The sequence below is a fragment of the Danio aesculapii genome, chromosome 9 (assembly GCF_903798145.1).
Source record: "Danio aesculapii chromosome 9, fDanAes4.1, whole genome shotgun sequence".
Lineage (NCBI taxonomy): Eukaryota > Metazoa > Chordata > Actinopteri > Cypriniformes > Danionidae > Danio > Danio aesculapii.
In genome coordinates this window covers 24,563,163-24,581,586 of record NC_079443.1, presented here as the reverse complement: position 1 = coordinate 24,581,586, position 18,424 = coordinate 24,563,163, and the positions used below count along the sequence as shown (strand labels likewise).

General features: G+C 38.8%; 2 protein-coding genes across 4 annotated transcripts; one reads left to right on the top strand and one right to left on the bottom strand.

The window, feature by feature from the left end:
* Positions 1–616: 616 nt before the first annotated feature.
* Positions 617–9,105, top strand: ccnt2a (cyclin T2a). 3 transcript variants are annotated; one of them, XM_056465253.1, is made up of 10 exons: positions 621–830; positions 1,399–1,480; positions 1,821–1,949; positions 3,212–3,272; positions 3,609–3,671; positions 3,892–3,937; positions 6,120–6,283; positions 6,377–6,447; positions 6,536–7,592; positions 7,688–7,874. In XM_056465253.1, the coding sequence occupies exons 1-10, from the start codon at positions 673–675 to the stop codon at positions 7,753–7,755; spliced, it is 1,899 nt and encodes a 632-aa protein (XP_056321228.1). In that variant the 5' UTR covers positions 621–672; the 3' UTR covers positions 7,756–7,874. The 3 variants fall into 3 exon arrangements, with proteins under 3 accessions (XP_056321227.1, XP_056321228.1, XP_056321229.1); XM_056465252.1 differs by having other exon boundaries at positions 617–830; positions 6,536–9,105; XM_056465254.1 differs by lacking the exons at positions 621–830; positions 1,399–1,480; positions 3,212–3,272 and having other exon boundaries at positions 1,862–1,949; positions 6,536–9,105.
* Positions 9,025–16,013, bottom strand: map3k19 (mitogen-activated protein kinase kinase kinase 19). The gene is made up of 9 exons (XM_056464894.1): positions 15,924–16,013; positions 15,452–15,506; positions 13,886–13,967; positions 13,228–13,436; positions 12,563–12,603; positions 10,680–12,476; positions 10,331–10,432; positions 9,505–10,205; positions 9,025–9,365 (listed from the first exon to the last, which is right to left on the bottom strand). Exons 1-9 carry the CDS (start codon positions 16,011–16,013, stop codon positions 9,275–9,277), a joined length of 3,168 nt encoding a protein of 1,055 aa, XP_056320869.1. The 3' UTR covers positions 9,025–9,274.
* Between the last annotated feature and the right edge of the window lie 2,411 nt (positions 16,014–18,424).

The following is an 18,424-nucleotide window of genomic DNA, read 5'->3' as shown; positions in this document are numbered from 1 at the left end:
TGACCCTGAATACAAAGGAAGGAGGGGGTTAGCACAGCTTACGGACAACTACTAACATAAAACTAATCCTGCTGGATGTTAAATAGTTATTTTTGCTAACGAATGGCTTGAGTTAGCAGATCTTATGCTGTTGGCTGCGCACCTTACTGTCACCTAACGTTGCAAACGCTTCGTGTAAGACACATTTTCTGCAAAAATTCCTTTTAAATGCTGATTTATTTAGGCTACATCAGTTCATTAACCAAGCGAACAACCTGTTCTTGTCCAAATTAAGGCAAAGTTGACAGTGAAAATGTCATCCGATGTCCTGAGGCCGTCATGTTTCTGCGACTGTCAGCGAAACCCGAATTAGCTCGGCATTGCTTCGGAGGGCGCTTCCGGTATTCAATTCCGCTGTGAAAAAGGTCTATTGAGAAAAAAACTTCTTGATCTTCCAAAGTGGACCATCAACTGACTCGAAAATAAACTACACTTTCCATCATACTCCTACACAGTAGGTGGCGATAATACATCTTCGACGTTGGGGTTACCCGGCATAAAACCGAAAAATAAAACTACACTTCCCAGCACCACCACTTTGCGCGGTGACTTACGTGAAGGACGTGACGACGCGCGTATGTTACGTATGTGAAAATACGTGACGCTCGCTCTCTGTTCGTCTGCTGGACGGTAATGGCGGCGTGCCGGGGATCATCGTCCAAATGGTTTTTCACCCGGGAACAACTCGAAACCACCCCGTCCCGCCGCTGCGGAGTGGAGCCAGACAGAGAGCTGTCGTATCGACAGCAAGCCGCGAATCTTATTCAGGACATGGGCCAGAGACTAAATGTGTATCCTTCAGAAGCGCTGGTTAACAGCAGGCCCGTTTCTGTCTTCTGTGACTGTTTGTATTGTCTTCATACTTGTGATACCTGTAATTTCTTTTTGCCACGAGTATCTATAATAGCTCTGAACTCGGCTAAATTTGCTCGACGTTGTAATCTAAAGTCGTCTATGTTAGAAGAGCGCGTTTATGTATCACGCGGGTACTTCGTGGTCAATGTACATGTCCTACGAACGAGTGACGTAAGTTACAGTTTGTTTATATAACGTTATCGGTTAGTGAGCTTGATATTACCTCCCCTGTCTATTTACAACTTAAAGTAGTCGTTTCACGTTGCTTTTGTGAGGCGCGTGACAGCAGCACTCACGCGCATTGTAATGACAGTGGCACACGAGCAGGCCGGTTACCGTAAGTATGAACGCCGTTCAGCATTGCCAAACGTGACCAGATTGGAATTATGTAATGGGTTGGATGCTTTGCGTGCAATTTGTATAACCATGAAACATGAATGCGTGCTTGTGTCAGTAATGGCTGAGATTACGTAATCCCACGATTTCCTTAACTCCAAACACCAGTTCTCAACTCACAATAAATACTGCCATTGTTTACATGCACAGATTTTATATGTACCATTCTTTCACCAAATTCCACAGAAACGTAAGTATTTTCATCTACACTGCATGTCTTTTTAGCTACACGAGTAGTATTCACGAGTCTCTGCTTTTCATTTGGAGTGTAAAATGGTCAATCAGTACAGCTGTTGATGCACATTTCAAATTTAAAGTGAATTGATGCAGAGAATATAATGCTGTTTATTATTCTCCTTCATTTACCTGCCCAATTCATATGTGTTTCTTGTATAGTCTTATGATGAACTAAAAAAATGAACTAAAAAAATGAACCATAAAATTAGAGTAAATGACTGATATCAGATTTTTAAAATTGGCTTGCGTCTTTTGACATGACCATAACATTTTTTTCTCTCTTCCCTCCACAGACCATCTCCCCAACAACATTATTTCTGGCTGCAAAAGTTGAAGAGCAACCACGGAAACTCGAACATGTCATTAAAGTAGCGCATGCATGTTTAAACCCCCAAGAGCCTCCACTGGATACAAAGAGTAATGTAAGTGCTAGGTATTACTACTATTTATATTTTCCTCATCAATTACTTATTCATTACACTGGATAATTTCTGCTACAACTAAGTGATTAGATTCTGTTGCTACAGAATCGGGCGTCTCACTAGTCAACTCTAACACTGTCCTAACAAGACATGCAGTTAAAGTTGTCCTTTACATCTAATCATGTTTTTGTCATGACCCTCAATGACAGTAATTTCATTTTGTTTTAGAAAGTTTCTATTGCAACTGGGGAAAACAGCCTAAAATCTTTATCAATAATAAACTGAATATCTGCTTTTTAAAATGAAAATCTATAATGAAAATGTAAATATTATTTTGTGTAATAATTTTAGCCATATTAAAAGTGACGGTTTATGAACAATGAAATCATGACTTGAAATAAAACAAATGTTAAACTATTTATGAACAGTTGTAGACTTTGTAAAACAATGTTGAAGAGATTTATTTCTATTCATTGAAATTATTAAAAATGTTGATATTCAAAGGTTATACACTAGATAATAAATTCATATGAAGCTTTATATAATGGTAATGCTTTGAAATAAAATATTTTGTTTAGGCCAAGGGGGACCAAACTTGTTCCTGGGGGGGCTGGTGTCCCTACACAGGTTAGCTCCAACCCTAATCAAACACACCTGAAGAACCTGATCAAGCTCTTACTAGGTGTACTTAAAAACTTCCAGGCAGGTGTGTTGAAGCAAGTTGGAGCTAAACTCTGAAGGGACACTATCCCTCCTATAACCAAGATTGGTGTCCCCTGATTTAGACTTTTATTCACATAAAAACTTCAACACATTTACAAAGTGCTTAAAAATAAAAACCTGGATTTAAACATCCTGTTGAAGCCTGAAATGTTCCTTAAACATTTTGAATATGAACATTTGATAGAAGGTCAGAAATCTCCTTCTGTTAAAAATAAAAGTATTTGGGTGGGTTATGCCTTTAAAATTACATATCACATTAAACACATTTTTCTCCTGTGATGACGACGACTCAAGTAAATGAGGCCTACATCTGAAAATGGACTAGTGAGACACTGACATTACATATCCAGTGTATCAGTCCTGGGAGAATTATCTCCCTTGAAAAAGAATGTTATCTTTAGTGCTCCAGCAAAGTTTTAATTATGCGGCAAACAGTTGTTTTGACTGTAATCAGAAGGGTGCAAAGAATTGTTTATCGGTTGAAGATTAAAAAAAGACACATTACAAGCCTCATGTAATGATTGTCTATTGAACTTCAGGCATACCTCCAGCAAGCTCAAGAGCTGGTGATACTTGAAACCATAGTGCTGCAGACATTAGGTAAGTCTATGGAAGGAGGTACCTTTCAAATGAATTTTAGAGTGAACATAGAAGGTTTGCTGTCAGTGGTTCACCTTTTGGATTTTTAAACCAAAAAAAGCATACCACAGTTTTTTTGCCTGAAAAGTTGAATCATCTTGACTAAATTCACCAGAATGGTGCTCTTAATCCTTATTGCAAGGAAGGATTTTCTATAAATCTCAGATTTGTTACATGATAAATGGGTATCCATGATTTTGCATTGTTCTTACTAATGCATGATTCTCTTTCATGTTCCACAGGTGTTGAAATAGTGTGATTCAGCTATGAATGAAATTCATGTGCTTTATATTTCAGGCTTTGAAATAACAATTGAACATCCACACACTGATGTGGTGAAATGTTCCCAGCTAGTGCGAGGTATAGATTTTCCTTCATTTGCTCAATGCAATTACTGTTATATATAAAACAGCGCTGACTTAATCTATGAAAAACTTTTGAACTATGGCTAAGCATGCAGGTTGTGGAGAGGTAAACCTCACCGAATTGAGTGTAATTAGGTTTCACTCTTATTTGCATACAGCATTTTTTGACTCATTCTTACTCTTTTGCTTTTCTGTTTCTGTTTACTCTTTTCCAGCAAGCAAGGATCTGGCACAGACTTCCTATTTCATGGCTACCAACAGGTTGTTATCCAGAACCTCATTTGTTGCACTGTGACTGCACACTATAGCTTCCTTTACTGCAGGTTACCCTACCAGTGCCCAACACCCTCCTTGCACCGGTGGCTACTGGGAAGCCCCCCCCCCCTCTCAAACAGGCCCTCAGATCGGGGTGGGGAGGGGGTCCGGCGGCACCGGCCCCGGTTGCAGTGCGGTGTATTGTACGGGGGATCATTGTTGGCACAGAGGGGTTGAATGCACAATGTGAAGTGTAGTGGTGCTCTTGAACCTCACGTTTGCTCGGTTACAGAAGTGCATTTGTCTAGAACAGACACTTTGGTAGCCTGAATAGCAGCTAAAGATTACACAGATGTAAACATTACATAGAAGTGCTCACGGTAAGTACCCAGACCCCTTCGTTTTTTTTCTTATGATTTTGTTATTCTCAAAGTGATAATTAAACTTTTGTTTTGGTCTTTGTTTCATATTCAAAACTACTTAGAAGCACTGTTTCTGTTTTCATTTTTGTCATTCAGTGTCTTCATTTTTGAGACATCTGTTGTTGTTCTTCCATTGTGATATATACCCATGGTTTTTATATATATATATATATATATATATATACACCCATGGTCTACTCAGTCAAACCCATTAAGGACCTGTTTGAGTTTCTAAATTGAGATTTTCACTGGCCAAGTCTTTTATACCCATTATAACGCATTCAAATGTTTCTTTTGGTCATCTGTTCATCAAAGGGTCCTTAAAGGGTTTAATCATCATTGCATTATAATTACTATAATTTTATTTTGTGTATTTGTTTCACCTTATTTAGCAGTTGTTTTTATTATTTTTAAATTAGATTAGCTGTCATTAGTTTCTGCCCCCTTCTTTGCATACAGATACTGCAGCACTGTATGCAATGTCTGAACATGGGACGAGAGCAGCATGCACTCAACACATGATCTGCACATAATGTGGCTGGTTGGGGCTTATTTGGTTTGCGTTTGTTTTTTTTTATTATTATCTCAAACAAGATGACTATAGATTTTAAAAATAATTTACATAATTACTTTTTTGTTGTTTTCAATAAAATAAAGGCTGCTTTTTTTTGTCTTTTTGACACATGCTAATGCCGTTTATTAATATTGCACTCATCTTTTTGCTTTGTTGCATAAGGATTTAAAAGCTTCTCTTTCCCCATGTCCAAACATTGATTCTGTTCTGTAGCACAGGGTTACCATCCAGCTTTGATTGAAGCTTCAGTTTATCATTTCATTTTATTTTCTCCAAATATCAGAAAAATACAATTTTGTTCGGTGTGTACCCCAATACTTTCAAAAGATTCTTGCCATTCTTTCAGACACTATGGAAGTGACTTTGACAAAAACTTTAAAATACTATACTATTAGCTTTTAGTGGCAAGTTCACTGGGATATTTAAAAATAAGCCCTTATTTGAGACAGTCTGTCCTTTGTTACACCTTTCAAAAAATTGGCTTGGGGTAATTATGGATGGTAACCATATGCTTGTGTGCTTTACTGTTACCTGTGATTCTGTTGACTACAGGTCATTTTTTCCTGTTATTGAGTTATGTCAGTGAAATCAAATTGACCCTTGATTATGAGTAACTAACCTGTTTTTTGGGCTTGCACAGATTTAATTTAATGAAGTAGAATTAGTTTTTTTCTTATTCTTTTTTTAATATCACATTCAAGGAAGTTAGTCAATCAGCTGTTGATCAGATTGAGCTAACTTAGGCCATGTAAACCATTTCCTCAAAGTGCTGTATATGTGTATATATATATATATATATATATATATATATATATATATATATATATATATATATATATATATATATATATATATATTACTAGTGTCTTTTCCCCTTAAAGTTGCCATTTAGCACAGTTTTTTTAAAAACTCTGAGCACATCAGTTATTATTATTAGTATGTTTGGAGAAAATGTTTTTTATTGTATCATCTAAATTGTGAAATTTGTGTAAATTGCATGGCACTGTTTCAAATAGTTTCTGAACTGTGCAGGCAAGTTTTGGACGCATGTTACTCAAAATTGGGGAATGTTTTAGTGGCGTTAGTTCAATATTATTTAAAAGCTGCCTTCCATCTCTGCAGCAACTAATAGTTTTGTGCCCTCTCTTTGCTGTCTTTTTTTTTTCTTCCTGCATGAAATCCCTCTCTTCAGTCTGCACCTCACCACCTTCTGCTTGCAGTACAAGCCCACAGTCATCGCCTGTGTCTGCATTCATCTGGCCTGCAAGTGGTCCAACTGGGAGATCCCGGTTTCCACCGATGGAAAGCACTGGTGGGAGTATGTGGACAACTCAGTTACACTTGAACTTCTTGATGGTAAAACCCCAATCCTTAAATGACCTCATTACGCGTATTTTCCATATTTGTTGAGTAAGTTACTAATGATTTATATTCATTTAAATTTTGTAGAACTGACCCATGAGTTTCTGCAGATACTGGAGAAGACACCTAGCAGGTTGAAGAGAATTCGTAACTGGAGGGTGAGCTATTACAATAGATATGTCATACATCTATCCCCTCTAAGTTTGTTTGTTCTGGTTAAGTTACACACAGTTATTTTATTTTCAGGCTACACAAGCTGCTAAAAAGCCCAAATCAGATAATCAGGGCTCAGACAGCAGTTCTTTAGCAGGATCCTCATTAACCCAGGACCCTTCTTTGATGGATGCCCTTCCTGGGGTCTCTACAAGTACAGCATTCTCCAAAGCCTCTACGTCTTTCCCAATGTCGCTGTCAGGCAACTCGAGCAGCAGCCTTTCTCTAGATTCCATAGCCAACATGCAGGGAACCTCATACACTTACACTGCTCCCAGTGACTGGCCTCAGGACCAACTGCGCTCAGACCCATATTCTGTCAAACAGCTTCCCTCGCACAGTTCTATGCACCCACAACGGCCTGATAAAAGTGCAGATTTCAACCCTACCAAACATGAACACAAAGTGAGTGGTGGGACCAAGCACCAGGCCACAACCTATCCTCCACCTGCAGCACCCACACAGAAAATGTCTTTGGACAAGTACAGGGAGAAACACGCTGCTGAGCTGGCAGTTCAGAAACGCAAGCAAGAGCAGCAGAACGTGGAGACGGAGGTCTACGGTGCTACAACACAGACAGATCACCGCAAGCACTTGCCCCACCTGTCTCATGGACAGCAGGGAGCAGGAGTCGCCACAGCCTCGCCCCTGAAGATGAAGCTGCCTGTGCCTGGGCAGGACAAGCTCCAGGATAAATGCGAGAAAGGGAGCTCTTTAAAACTGCGTCTTCCGATCCCCTCCCAGAGCGAGAAGGGGGTATCAAGTAAAGAGGAGCTAAAAATGAAAATAAAAGTGTCCTCTGAGCGGCACAGCTCCTCAGACGAGGGTGCTGCAAAAAGCAAACATTCCAGTCCGCTTGTGAGCAAGGAGAAACACAGAGACCACTCAGCCCATCGTCACCATCATAAACATGGCCATTCGCACACACACACGCATAGTGGCAATGGCAGGAGCAGCCTCGAGGTGCCCGCAACTGGTTCCGTTGCTGATGGACCAAGCTCCGCTTCCAGTTCCTCACGCAAGAGGGTGAACCCCGAAGCCAGCCACAATCATCACTCCAAAAAGAACAAAAGCTCCAAAAGTGGTGCAGGTAGTTCCTCTCATTGTTCCTCTGTTCAGCAGTGTGTGTCATCTCACAACTCTGTACTTAACCTACCCTTCCCCCCTCCCCCTGTCACATACCAGGTGGGCTACGGACATCTCAGCACCCTAGTGAAACTGGACAGCAAACCAGTGGAGAGCCATGGCCCTGAGGGTGCCTGCCTAGCTAATGGCCAACACACAGACTGCAAAGACACTTTTGTCATGCTTGATTCGCTGTTAAGTGCCCAAGCAATGAACTCTTGAACTGACAGGAAAAAGAGGAAAAATCAAGCATAGATTTCTTTATTAGAAAAAGGAAAAAAATAGAGGAATGTGAAGGGTAAGAGAAAGAAAATAAAAATGCTTCCCGATCTTCTGGCAGTTCGGTTCAGTCTCGCCATCACTGTATAACTGCTGCTTTTCTCTCAGTATTTCCTCATAATCAGTATGTATGTATGCGTGAGCTGGTATATGAATTTCAGGGCCATTATAACAGATATCTTTACGTGATAACAGTATAATGTGTGAGTTTTTGCCACAGTGAAAATTTATAAGACTGAAAGCACCCTTGAAAATGACTGAAGCTCCTCTCATTTGTTAAACAAAGTTGGTAGGAGAAATGCAGAATCAAGATTTAAGTTCCACAGTTTATTAAATGTTCCTTTGTTTTCTTTCCCTTCATCAGATACCTTCAATTTGAGCTGCATGTTTATAATGAAAGGGACAAGAGAGTTGTTTACAGAGAGTGGAGAAAAATGTACATACATTCTCGTATGATAAAAGCTGTACCATAACTTCTCAGGTTTGGAGCTGCTTGTAAAATATATATATATAGATAGATATAAATATATGGGAGCTGGGGGGGGATTTTGTGACTCAGTGTTAGAATCTGTTGTTGGCATTTCTAGCACAGCCTTCCAGTGATGTGCTCTAGAACTGGTGTTCTACATTGCTACCAGGAGAGGGTGAACTAGCAGGCAATCCACACCCTGTGGTAATCCAATTACCTGGCATGTTGTCAGTGGCCATGCAATTTGTACCTTTTTTGACCTTCAAGATGACCTTAAGCTGGATGCCAAAGGCTGTGCCTCAAAAATTCTAGTTCTTTGAAGTTTACATAACCTTCGCTGTGAAGTGCATTTTATATATTTCTTGGCTTGAAGCAGTAGCCTATTTGTGCAACTCTGTAAGTCAATGTCAAATTACCAGAAACGGGTGGGTAAAAGGGGAGTTCCATCATCACAGTGCTGACCCAAAGAAATCTGGGCTTTTACAGGCCCTCAACATTATTTCTGAAAGAGGATGAATGGTTTTGATCTTTTGGTTATGCTTCTTTTCAGTGTGAAGCTATTGGTAGAGGCCAGCATTGTACAAACCATCGTTTTTACTTTGGATCGCTAAACTGCATTTGAATTAAGGCAAGTGCGAACTCTGGCACATTTTTTTTTTTTTTTGGTATTTTCCAAATTTTATTTAGATTTAAAAAAATAAATTCCATGGTTTCCACTACCTTAACCTCAGTCTTTGTGTATGTGATCATTTATTGTGTTAAGAACCTATTGGCACATTTATCAAATGACTATTTACAGAACTTCATGTGTTTTTGTAAATTATAAACTTGTCCACGTCAATATATGTTGGGTCACAATGTGACTTTGCTTGACATTTTGATTGGTAAATTAAGAGTTTTTAGTTTATTGTCCTATAGCAGGCTTTGCTGTGATGAAAAATGAATGGATGTCTTAACAGTTCCTCTGCTGAAGGTCGTTGTCTTTGATCTCTGCAAATACAAATATTGTTCCATTGTTACAAACATAATTGGAAACTGGAAAACACAGGTTACTGATTTGCAGTAGTTTAAACCTTCAAATATCAAATCAACCAGATCAAATATTTAGCTCTCGAGGAACACAGATTACCTGGTTAAGCAAGCCTGGACAAAGTCCTTTGCATCTGTAGAAAAGTCATCAGACAGAGAAGGCATTAACCCCCTTCGAGCCCCAATGTAAAAAAGAGCTGCCATTTTATTCATGTGTGCGAGTGGTGGCTTTCCTGTGGCCATTTCAAAGACAGTGCAGCCAATGCTCCAGATGTCAGATTTTCGTCCATGACCAGTCTCATTTATAACCTCTGGTGCCATCCAGTATGGGGTACCATGGACAGATTTCAAAAGATCGCCCTTACTTCCAGTTGAGGTTTGAAGACAGCTAAGACGTCGAGCACAACCAAAGTCAATTAGCTTGACCACTCCAGTGGGCATAAGCATGATGTTGTTCCCCTTCAGGTCTCTATGGATTACCCTGTTGGCATGTAGGTAGGCAACGCCTTCCAAAATCTGTTGGCTGTACAGAACAAACACCTTCTCTGGTAAGGGACCAAACTGGCTTAGGATATTTGAGATGGAGCCACCTGGAATATACTCCATGAAGATGCTTACAATATTTTCACACAGAGCTGTGCCCAAAAAACCAACAATGTTGGTGTGTTTAAGGTTCTTCAGGAGATCAACCTCTCTCTCTAGGCGATCATACTCTTTTTCTGCTATCTCTGGAGTTGTAGCATCCAGTGCCACCTGTTTAACTGCAATCAGCTGACCTTGACTGGTTAACCCACAATACACCTATAAAGATGTAGAACATTAAGATGCATTTTTTTATATGAAACTTTTTAATTGATTGTGCTTGGACAACATTGTAATTAATTGTTAACTGAAGAAATCCAAATTGTTGCTTGTTAAAAACTTACTGTTCCGTAAGCTCCTTTACCCAGAACTTCTCCTTTTGTCCATGTGATGGCATCACCTGAACAAGATCCAAAAGTGTAATGTAGTTTGCCTGATGAAACACCCTGATGGACAACAAATGTAAAATAAAAGACCAACTTAATGAAGGGGTTGTCCACCTTGCTATTAGAGAGCCGCCAAACTGTAGACTCCAACCACAATTAAACCAGCTTGTACTGTAAAAGCATTAAGGGTTATTTGAAAATTGGTAGGTAGGTGTATTGAAGCAGGGTTCAAGCTGAAGTCTACAAAAAGGTAGTTCTCCCAGAGCAGGGTAGACTAATCTGACACCATGTACAAGGGAAATATTACCTCATTCAGAAGAATCTTGAATTTTGAAGGCAAGTCACAATTAAACTCTGTGCCATCTTCCTTTTCAGTCTTCAGAGTTTCAATATCTCTTCTCTCAAGTAAGAGCAGTTCCTCTGCCAAAGACCGCAGCAGGTCATCAGTAAGAGGTCCATCACCGACTCCCTCTAGAAACCTTTGGTACACAGGTGATGCTGTTCCATCACTTGTCCAGGTATTGATCAATGGCTGTGCTGGTAATCTGGTCACACACAATACTTCAGGCTCCTTTTTGGCATCTGCATTCAGTGGAGTCTGTTCTTGATGTATTATGTCCCTTATGATATTTGTTTTGGATGCTGTGTTGGAAAGTACTTCTTCAATCACTGACAGTATAGAAGTACATTGCCTTTTTACACTTGAAATGTCCTTTCCTTCACCCTCAGGCATTTCAAATTTCTTCCGCTGGCTAGTTTCAGAAGCAGAAGTTACGAAGACATGGCACTTACTCTCTGAAGGAGGTGGGTGTTTCTTAGTCACTTTGTTAGCATTTTCTCTCTGTTTGAGTTGCCTGCATTTAACTCTACTGGATCTCTCTGCTGTTTTTTTCCTTCTGTTAACATCCACTGTTTTTTGGCCCTTCAATTTTCCACTGATCTGTCTTTTAACTTGAAGTGGTGTATGGATCTGTCTTTTTCTCTCTGAAGAGCTGTCTGCTCTAAGATTTTCATACAGTGGAGTTGCAAACATTTCATAGATTGCTGGACCTTCATCTCCCTGACCGATTTTCAGAAACATGTCATTGTAGGTGGCATAATCCACAGCAGATCTTGCTCGCTGTGCTGGTCCTGTTACTGCCTTTTTGGGGGCTCTTGCACTTTTAAGGTCTCTGTGAAGTTGTTTTTGATCAGTTGACACCACATGCTGAAAATGTTCAGAGACTCTTCTTGGTGTGGGGCCTTCATCTGCAATTTTTTTACAAGTTCCGTATTTGTTTGTAGTTTCTCCAATAGCAGGGCTTGTAGCTTTATTTCCTCTGAGTTGCACTTTTTGCTGAGTTGGTGAATTTATCCTTTTGGATGAGATTTTCCCAGTACTTTGATTTCTGTGTGCAAGCACATTGAATGACTGATTTGTCTGAATCGATGTTTTGCCTTTTCTCTCATTTCTTTTAACCATCTTAACTGGTTTGTTCTTGTCATGTGTGCTTTTTTCTTCCGTGTTCACATTCAGATTGGATACATTTTTCTCACCTGCAATAAAATGGGATCTTCTTGCTGTAGGTTGTAATTCTCTGACTATATTTCTTGGTCCTTCAGACGCATGGCAGCAGTCCACAGGTGGAGACTTTTCCTGAAGATCCTTTTCAGGTGTTTTGGAAGACTTGCGTTTTATTTTAGCTCCAAACTCTGTAGCAATGGGTGATTTAATACAGCCTTTAATTTTGTCTGAAACACTAATGTTAATTACAGAACTGACTAAATCCTGATAATCCAAACAGTTTTCCAATTCAAAATTCATTGACTTCTCTAAGCCTACATGCCTCTTCTGTGTAACTTGAGGCAAAGCCTCATCCTCTTCTTGGCTGCTACTGCTGCAGGAGTTGCTTTCTTCACTGCCTGCTCTAGTGCCTCTGGATCTTCTGGAAGACTGCCTGGAGATTTTTGCTAGTCTTCGTCTGGAATGTGATAAAACAGGAAAAATGCTACTTTGTTTAAAGAGCAGTGGGTGCTCAAAACTTGAGTGTGCAGAGTTGTCCGTATATCTGCTGTCCAGTGGAGCAATATGTTTAGGTGTCCTAGAAAATGGAGTCGGCAACATCTGGCAATCACAACACAAAGTAGTAGTAAGGGCAATCCTGTTTGGTCTTACTGAATTGTTAAACAAATAAACAAACAAATCCTCACCTTTTGTCTTTCATCTTCCCCAATTTCAACACCTCTAAGCCCTGTAGTAAATTGAAAAGATTGCCGTTTTATGTATGGACTGGCTTGTCAAAAGCGTTTTTTTTTTCATTAAAAAAATATGCACACTCTAAAAACATTCATCACTTTTAACTAAGCAAGTAAACTGTGTATCCTGATTTTGGTTATGCAGTAACTGCAATATGCAGTTTTTTTTTTGAAAACCACAATTTAAATGTCATGGAAGGGTCTCCCTTACACAATGTATTAGTGGTTGTGGATCTCATTTCGCTCATTATAAACACCTTGGGCTTTATCTAAAATAGCATACCTTCCATACCATATAGTTTGGGGAAAAACTGCATGTGGCAAGTATATTGCAATCCATAATATCCTACCGTAAAAGTGTATGCAGAAAAGTACCTGAATGAACCACGATTTCCAATTAGATTAAATATGCAAACAATATTACGAAAATATCAATTTTACTACTTACATTTACCTAATTATTATAAATGTCTACTATTACTATTCCTATGTTTCACCTCAATTTATCTGTCTAACCACATTTTATACCTCGTGTCTTTCTGTGTGGAACTAATAATCAGTATGTGTCTTATAAATACAACAGAATTTGTGTATTTGAGTAAACGTTTGGCTGTACTTACTGTTCTGAATGTTAGCCCGTGCCTGCAGCAGCCCACTTGCGCATAGAAGAGGGTTCATCAGGACCGGTGCAGACTTACTGAGCTGGTTAACAGGAGCAGCAGGAAGAGCTGGTATTGATGAGGAACTCAAGGTAAGCAATGGATGCAGGTGCCTTGTTTTACCCCAGTCTTTTTTCCCATTCCATAGGCTGGGTAAAGATGAAGTCCGACTGAATGGGAAAAATAGCATGCTTTTAATTAATGACTATTTTTTCAGAGCATTTACAAATAGGCTATGTCTTTTGATTTTGTCTTTGTTTCTGAGGGAGAAGGACTGAGCTAAATGTCCTTTTAGACAAGTTCCTCTTTCCCTCACTCTCTGTGGATAATGACACAGCTTGGAAGCACGGTCTTACGTTGACAACGGCTTGATCCTGTAACCGTACTCCTCTGTACAGTCTTTGTGTTGAAATGAGAGGTGGCCACTGAATGGGCATGGGTTTTCATTCAGGCAGGTTGTTGTGAGGGCAGTTTGTTTATGCATTTTCTGTTTACACAGCTGCTTCTGTTGGTGGTGGTGTTTATGTGTGATTAGTTCTGATTAGCTCTGTTTATCTCAATGCTAATTTAGTTTGATGAGAAAGTGATGAACGGGTGTGCATGCGGTCAGCTGCCTAACCTGCTTCGTTTCCTCTCGTCTCTCCCATCTTGTCTGATGTCTATCTTTGGCTCCATATAATCGTCCAAGCAGATCCTGTTATCTGCAAGGCCATCAGTTAATATAATAAAACAAGGGTTATTTGTCGTTTCTACCATACATAAGAGGTATAAAAGCTCACATCCCTGTATCATCGCTCAAGGACACATACTTTATACTGCGATCATTAAAAATGTATTCAAATCATTCCCTCTATCAAATCAAGATTTGTGCTTTTATTGTAAACAATTGCGACAGGATTAGTCCATTTTAGTAGCATTACTGAGTATTTGATAATTTAAAAAAAAACAGATTTAGCTTTGCCATCTTAGGAATAAGTTGCACAAGTAAAAATGTAACCAATAGTGATCAGATTAAAATACAGTGGTTTTCAACAATATTTAGTTTTTTTTTAGTTTTTTTACTGTATCAAACCAATTGCTGATCATAAAAAAAACTGTTACAAAACATGTTTTTAATCTTGACTAAATAAAGAATATATACTAAAAGTACCTTTGACAAAGTCAGTCCTCCCTAAGTTTTCCCGAAGTATCAATGAAACCAAATGTTTTACAGTTCTTCTGAGTCTTGCGTAATCCTTATCTGCGAGTGACTGGCGGCTCTGTAGACTGAGTTGTTTGAAACAGAGGAGCCCAAAAAGCCGAGTCAGACACACCCCTCTTATTGTCATGGGTTCTCTGAGGGAAGGGCTGAGAGACCTGTGTGTGTTTTAGCAGCCCATTTGCAAGTGTTATTAATATGTGCCTTGGTCGATAAGTTCCCATATTAAAGAAGGTTATTTTAATTTGTTTTAAAGTGGCTTTTAAAGCCAAGTGCTATTTTGGGGTTTCCGCCTGGATTTTGCCTACCAAAATTCAAAAGCTTCCCAAATCCACATGCAGAGGTGTAAATGCAAAAGTTTGGTATCATGTTAAAGAAAACCCTTTAAATTTTCATAAAACGCTGTTGAAAGTGATTTAAAAAATGTATATGTTGTCTGTGTTATAATAAACCCCTCCAAAAAAAGAGGAACTTTTTTATAAACTCAAATTTGAAAGTGTACCTTTTAGGTTCTGTGTGGTCTAGGTTGCTGTAATTAATTTTGGTGGTTCCTACACATGTCAGTAATCAGAAAAAAAGATAAACGTCTCTATCATAATCTATGCAAAAGTTGTTCTATTCCAACTAGTGAGAGAATGGAACCGCTTATGGGGGTATTGGGCCAGTACAGACCTTAGAATTGAAAGAATTCAGAAGTAAATGACATCACGGACCTGGTACCGGTACGCAAATCTTAGGAGGTTAAACTGTTCTCCTAATTTCTTTGAGGAAGGCTTTATAAGCTAGTCTACATATTTCTGATTATTTTATCTAATTTTATTATAAGTTTGCGCAATTTACATTTGAGTACAAATGTAGACAAGAAAACTAAAGATGCAGAGAGCAGCAGCTTTCTTTTCTCACTGCTGCAAAACGTTAACTCTACTCCTATAACTTTGACGTTAAGTGTCTTGTTCTTCTAATATCAACAAAGTCTAGTTGACTCACCTTCACAGATGTCTGTGTGGCTCATTTCTGCAATAGTAATATCAGCGGATTCTCTCTGCAGAAAAACGAATACATTTCAGCAACTGAAAAATGTAATGACACAGCTGTGATGCAGCAAGAACCAAACCTGCTTAAAAGCAGTAAGATTGACTGCCCCACAATAACCTCTCACAGAATCACACTACAAATTCACCTGTTGACTGCTGACCATCTGGAGGTGGTCTATTCAGTCAACTCACACCATCATTAGCCAGCTGCGATGCCTGTGACCAAGGCTCAGCCAAATGGAACACCGCAATAACTGGCTTAATTAAAACAAACTCTATTTAACTGGCTTTGCCTTTACAATACCACTGAGGCTTAATATATTAAGCGGTTCATGCCATCTTTATGATTGTCTACGTTTGTTTGTTTACATGAATTCTTGTGGGAAATGCTGCCAAAAAGAGTAAAACGTGTTAAAGCAACTGACCTTCATCTCATCTGAAACTGGTGTGCAGAAGCCAGGTGAAGGAGAACAGCAGTGTGGTACAGCAGGATAATAAGACACATCCAGACACATGAATATTGCTTCTCAAAAACACAATACATATTCTTGCATGAGTCAGCATATTCATGTAACAATGAATTCTTGCCCAGATTTGGCATAAATCTGGCACAGCAGGCATTAATCTGGCACTGGCAAACAGCATGTGGGCCAAACATGGTCCTCCTGGTTTGGCAGAGGTGGGACTGTCTTTAAGGCGGCACACAATACTTGGCCCACATGTAAATTAATGATATCTGTGCCATGTAAGTTTGGCCTATCTTGACCTACATTTAAAATAAAAATTATTTTACTTTATTTTAAATTTAATTTATTTAATTCATAAAAATTCTACCAATCAGGTCGCTTCGAGAAAAAACATTCCCATAGCATGCCTAAAGTGCAATGATTCATGGGTTTATCCATTTCATGGCAGTCGTGACACACCAACATATCTGGCCCAGTACAGGCTCAGTTATGGGTTATTAACGTGGCTGAGATATGGTCTGTGTTTGGCCCAGACTTGGTCCAGTCATGTACCATAATTCACTACGGCATGTGGGCCAGAGCTGGGCCAGAGATATTTTGCTATGTAGGATTGTTTTCTAATAATTACTGGCACTGAAAATAGAGGTTCATGTTCTGAAAAGACTTAATTGCAATAAGATAAGATCTATTACACAATTTATGATAATAAAACCTTCAAATATGCAGTGTTTTACCTGTTTGCATTGAGGAATCTAATATAGAGTAGAGTTCTTCCCTCTTGGTGCTCTTGAGATGAGAAATGTACCACAGAGCAGTGTGGCCTTTTTGATCACGGATCTTGATGTCACTGGAAAGCAGAGCAGGTGTGAGTTTTTTTGTTGTTGTTATGACTGTTCCTAAGGTTTTGTGGATCTCAGCTCCAAACCTGGGGACCTACCACCGTTCACAGTTTAACCTGCCTGATTTGAAATGAACGAAGTGTTTGAGGTGAGAGAGTCATATATATAATATGCAGAACAGTGACTGGTGGGTCCCAAAGTCTGAAGTTGGGAAGATTTGGACTAATCATAAATTATAGTGTGATTGCTTTGTTCATTTGGTTCATTCGAATAAATGTGAACACTTGGCTTCTTTCAAGCATACTCTTGTGTGATTAGACGACATAGACCAAAGACATCCAATCAAACTAAAAACAGCACATGAATTCAGATAGAATAAAATGCTCAAGCACAATGTTTTTTTTCCTTTCATAAATGCAATTTTATCCGTTGTAGTTTGAAATTCATCAAAAGCTTGTTTGAACATACCCTTATCCTGGTTTATTTACGTTTGAGTTACCTTTTTACATTTATACAGTGCTCAACATATATTAGTACAGCCCTCACAAAATCTTTTATAGTCATCTTTTAATAGGAAGGTATACAATATTATATTTGTGCATGTACATTAGATTAGTGAGTACCAAAGCCAAACTAGCACAGCCAAATTTATATGCTAGAGAAAAATATTAAATACAAATTTTTAAAAGAGGAAAAATCAAGAGAAGCAAAAGAATTGAAAAAATTCGTTGAAATTTTGTAGGTTGTAATTTGTTTTTTGCAATATTTTGCTTGAATTTAATTGTATTTTCTTACAATTTCTAAATATGTTTGGTGACTAAAATATTATTTAATAAATATATCTGTTTAATAAATCTGTTTTGTTTAAATGCACCAAAATACATTGCTTATACTCACTGAGAAATGGATAAAAATATTCATTTTCAAAATGGGGTGTACTCAATTATGCTGAGCACTGTATTAGTAATTTATATTTTTTACATTTCTGTTCAAATCAATAAATGAAATTGACCAAATTAATTTAGTTTTCTTACGCTGTAAGAGACATAAGTTTCTTCACTACTTCCACAGGTTGATAGTCCCAAGGCAGCTTCAGTCCTTCAAACAGATCCACATCTCTTACAGCCAGCATCAGTGGGGTCAGTCCATCTCTGTTCTGTTTATTTAAGTCTGCCTTATCTGTCTGGTCCTGTAACATAAAAATAAAAACTCATTTGTGTAATTCTCTCCAGCCATTGCTTGAAGTGAGTAAAAATATCTTGCTATCTCCTGACAGATGGCCAATACGAATCCATCACAAAACTCCCTATGGAGTCTGGCCTGCTTTGTCTGAACCTAAGGTTGATATCACATTTCTAACAGTCAAATGGCAAGTGGAAGTTGAGGTCTGAGCTGGTCACCATCAGGTGCTGTAGACAGCAGAGGTCTCCTCTCCAGGCTGCTAATGAGAGCTGTTTCTGGTCAGGTCTGGTCATGGTCATCAACAGTTCCTCCTGAAGGGATGGTTGACAGACATGAAGAGCTGTCTTGTTGCTATGGTTACACAGCGTAGCATCAGCTCCTCTTTCCAGAAGGAAATGCATGACCTGTGTTCGAAATACTTGTTAAAAGTGTCAGCAA